This window comes from Daucus carota, chromosome 4, assembly GCF_001625215.2.
Source record: "Daucus carota subsp. sativus chromosome 4, DH1 v3.0, whole genome shotgun sequence".
NCBI lineage: Eukaryota > Viridiplantae > Streptophyta > Magnoliopsida > Apiales > Apiaceae > Daucus > Daucus carota.
Genome location: NC_030384.2, coordinates 23,954,746 through 23,958,827, shown reverse-complemented (window position 1 = coordinate 23,958,827; position 4,082 = coordinate 23,954,746). Strand labels below are relative to the sequence as shown.

The 4,082-nt window shown below is 30.5% G+C and overlaps 1 protein-coding gene across 1 annotated transcript; it reads right to left on the bottom strand.

Annotated features, from left to right (window-relative positions):
• Positions 1-1,767: 1,767 nt before the first annotated feature.
• Positions 1,768-3,758, bottom strand: LOC108216341 (uncharacterized). The gene is made up of 6 exons (XM_064091182.1): positions 3,276-3,758; positions 3,132-3,189; positions 2,986-3,048; positions 2,856-2,948; positions 2,683-2,769; positions 1,768-2,181 (listed from the first exon to the last, which is right to left on the bottom strand). Exons 1-6 carry the CDS (start codon positions 3,282-3,284, stop codon positions 2,153-2,155), a joined length of 339 nt encoding a protein of 112 aa, XP_063947252.1. The 5' UTR covers positions 3,285-3,758; the 3' UTR covers positions 1,768-2,152.
• Between the last annotated feature and the right edge of the window lie 324 nt (positions 3,759-4,082).

Genomic DNA, 4,082 nt, shown 5'->3' with positions numbered 1-4,082 from the left:
TGAAAGCTCCATACATGTTTATGCCTCTTCTCATTCGTGAACCGAATGGTCCGACAAAAGACTTCAATGTGTATCTGCGACCACTAATTGATGAATCAAGCTCTTATGGCAAAGAGGGGTCGAAACATATGACAGGACATCAATAAATAGGGGCAGCAACAAAAATATTCTGATTTTTTGAGAAATAGCCATATAAAAGCGATCGAATAGAATTATGGTCACTTTTCAAATTCCACCAAAATTGGTAGATTTTATTTTGTAAGAGCAGGAAATTCAAATTTTGGCCAAAAATTTGAAGTGACCTAAATGAATTTATTTTTTAACAAAAACGACCAGCAAAGCGATGGATTTTATTTAAAATCCGCCGAAATCAGTAAAACCGACCCTCTTCAAAGCTACCAACTCTGTGCGGTTGCTTTTAATTAAAAACGACCACATACGGCCGCTTTTAAATAAAAAGCTACGAAATTTTGACGGTCGTTTTTAGCCTATTTTCTGTTGTAGTGTCTAGATGCATTTAATCTCTAGAAACACAACACAATTTATACCAAAATCTGAATTTTGCTAGAAATCACTTCAAATAATGCACTTTTTGCTCCATTCCTCTTATTAAAAGAATTCTTTATTTTCTACAAGAAAACATGAAAATATATATTCAACTAGTAATTTTTGCCCGCTACGCATGGGCATAAAAATGATTTATTTGCAACAAATAAGTTCATAGATTTAAAAAAAATATTATAAATTTAATATAACAATAATGAGTGATTTAATTTGAAAAGAGATATCTATCTTTATATGCAATATGAAAAGAAATCCCAGTATGTATAAATCATACTCCAAGAGTCATATACTCAAAATGTAAAGAAACTCAAATAAGCAAAATGAGAAGATGAGAATTTTTAGTGACTCTTTAATTAATAAATTAACGATGAATCCAATAACGTAGATTACACGCATAACTAACATTTGTTTTTTCTTAACAAAATAATTTGTATCACATGCTTCTGCCACAAAATAATTTTGTCTCTGCTTTGCACATGTGAATGTTATTTTATTTAACTATACTTTATTTATTTGTTAAATCATTAAATTTATTTATTTTTTGTATTTGTGTTTTCTTTCTAAATTTTACAGGGTGTTCTTTTTTCATATAAATTATTATAATTATGTACTCAAACATTGTATTATAGTTGGGTTCTGTGAAAGAAAACAAATTATATATGACGTAGAAAGTAATGAGAAGAATAAAACGAAGAATTTCTTAGAATCTAACAAAAGGTTATTACAGTAACTTATATCTCCAATTTGCTATTTATGATAATACTATCTCCATTAATAATTGATTGATTTTAGATTTTTTTAATAAAATTAAGTTAAAATATATTCTAATAGTTTTTCGGTCTCGCCGCGAGACCGGCTTCTTTTATTATTTTTTAAAAAATGACATCTTTAATATATTTTTTATTTTTAAAGTTATATTAAGAATTTTTAAAAAATTACAAATACAATAAAAAACAAAGTAATTTTTTTGAAATTTATAACTATTATTAATAATACATATATGTTTGGTCAATTAACATTTATCCACCTTTATCTATTATCTATGTAATTGTTCGTTGAGAGTATGTTTGATGGTAATATGATCAATTTTCACTGAAAGGGCATAGTATTCATTCTTACAGTGCAAAATCATGGTTCAATAAGTTCTGATGGTTTACAGGTAAGGTAAGGACCCAGAATTCGCATCTCCAGAAGGCCAATACATTAGGAAAGAGACATCTATAATTATCTATAGTTACATTATAGTTGCATGCTCCATTCAAAAGTATCTCTAAAACAGGGAGGTGATACAAATCCACTTTTGCTGCAAAAACATCTTTTTCAAGAGGACAATAATTGATATCCTTTTAATTAATTGCTACTTAGTTTCCATGCAAGCATCCTAATCTTGATCGCTGGTAAGTGATACTTTGATACTGCTTCTATGCATTAAGCATCATCACACATCAAGCATCATCATACATCAGCGGCATATTGCTTCTATACGCTTTAGAGCAAACTTATCCAGATATGGCTCATACAGAATGAAGACAGCTTCCTTCATGTACTTGTAGCAGAGCTTCAACTTTGGATGATTATTTAAAACTTTCTACTTGAGATTCAGCATACAGACCCTGCCTAAACAATACCAAAAGACTAATGTCAAATAATTTAGTTTCCGTCAGTTTTCAAGTTCTCACTTAATATATGGATACAAAACATTAAAAATGAATTATTTCATCTAGTTCAAGCTAAAATTTAGAGATTTTACTTTGAAATCACTACTAAGCCAAGCACCAAAAAAATATGATCCGCAAGAAATTGCCAAAATGAAGTCAAGATATTAATATATTTGCAATTTTGATATGACTAAACTAATCACACAACAATGGAAATATAGAATTCTTTCAATTCCATCAAAAGAGTTACATAGAGTTAACAAACTCAAAAGTCTAGATATTAATATATTTTCAATTTTGATATGACTAAACTAATCACACAACAATGGAAATATGGAATTTTTTCAATTCCATCAAAAGAGTTACATAGAGTTAACAAACTCAAAAGTCTAGATATTAATATATTTGCAATTTTGATATGACTAAACTAATCACACATATGGAAATACGGAATTTATACCAGATGGTCTTAAGCTCTGATTGGTCAAATTTGAGAGGGAAGGTCGTTCAGTTGGAGTTGCTTGTGCATTCATGTCAAAAACAGTACCTAAGAAACAAAAAAAATAATGTCAAAAACAATTTCAGCAGAAGGGTTATAATAATAGTTTATTTGATAATATACTGTATTGATACCTCCTGAAGGTGTTATCAACAATAAGTCAGAAGGATTCCCGGAATTTCCACGACTTCCGTGTAGACCACCAAGATTAGCATTATTGTAGGCAGCTGGGAATAAAACAATCACCAGAACTAAGATGTTCACCTTCATCTCGTCGAGTATTTTCTGTATTGCTATGAAACACCTGCCTTCTTTTAGATGCAGAACCTATGTCGCATCAAACAAATCGTTAGGACCTTAATAAACAGAGATTCTGAGGTACTTAATTGAAAAGAGGGCCATGAAATCACCAGAACCATCACTCCTTAAGGATGGAAAATTGTTAAGCTTCAGATGATTATAATTAGCCTGTAAAATAAAAGATTATCAATCAAATTACAAAGAAGAAAATTCGATAATGTAAAAGACTTGTGAAATCCTCTTCCACTGTATACCTCTTTCATGAAGTCTTGAAAATCCTCTTCCCGTGCAGACTTGAAAATGAACCCAGATGGTATTTTGAATTCAAATTGGTGGTCAAATTAAGACCCAGCTGCAAAGCAGTACAGAGGAGGAAAGATGTAGACATCCCTGAAAATATACAGTGAATGGAAGATTTGTCCGATTGCCAAATTAAACCACAGCAGAGAAGTTTTGTTGTTTTTGAATTGAAAATCACAGTTAATAAAATGAAAACCAGCTAGACAGAAGCACAGAAGCGGAATGGAATTGAGGTCGAGTACAGTTTTGAAGCTACAATATTTCTTGTCTGCTTGCCAAAACAATACACAGGAAAGAGATGGATGAATAGAAGCTTGGGAAACTGGTCAAACACCAGCACGTGATGACTTAAAAAATATTATACTTTATTTACAGGTCTAAAGTTTCCCAGTTTTCAAAAGTAGAAAGTGCACATGGGTTGTGATTTTTTGAAGTCCAAAGTGTAGTCATTTTTAGGACATTTTGATGGCATATTTTGTAAATAACTATGAAGATTGAGGACAGTAGGTGTAAAAAGGCATTGAAATGGGATTCAAGATTTATGATTTAAGGGATAAAATTGAATTTCATGCAAAAGTTATAAAAATATGAGGAAAAATACGATTATAAATATCACACATCACTCATCCACTACTTTCATCTACTTTTTCAAATCTATCCATTAAATATATACATGAGTCCCACCACTGTCTCCACTTTCCTTTCTCTTTCATACTACTTTATACATTTTTCTTTCCTTTCTCTTTCATACTATTTTATAC

Excerpts from the sequence above, each read along its gene's own strand:
- LOC108216341 (XM_064091182.1), bottom strand. Across the intron at positions 2,770-2,855 it reads GTTGATAACACCTTCAGGAG|GTACTGTTTTTGACATGAAT; the intron begins GTATCAATACAG and ends TTTGTTTCTTAG. Across the intron at positions 2,182-2,682 it reads TCAGAGCTTAAGACCATCTG|GCAGGGTCTGTATGCTGAAT; the intron begins GTATAAATTCCG and ends GGTATTGTTTAG.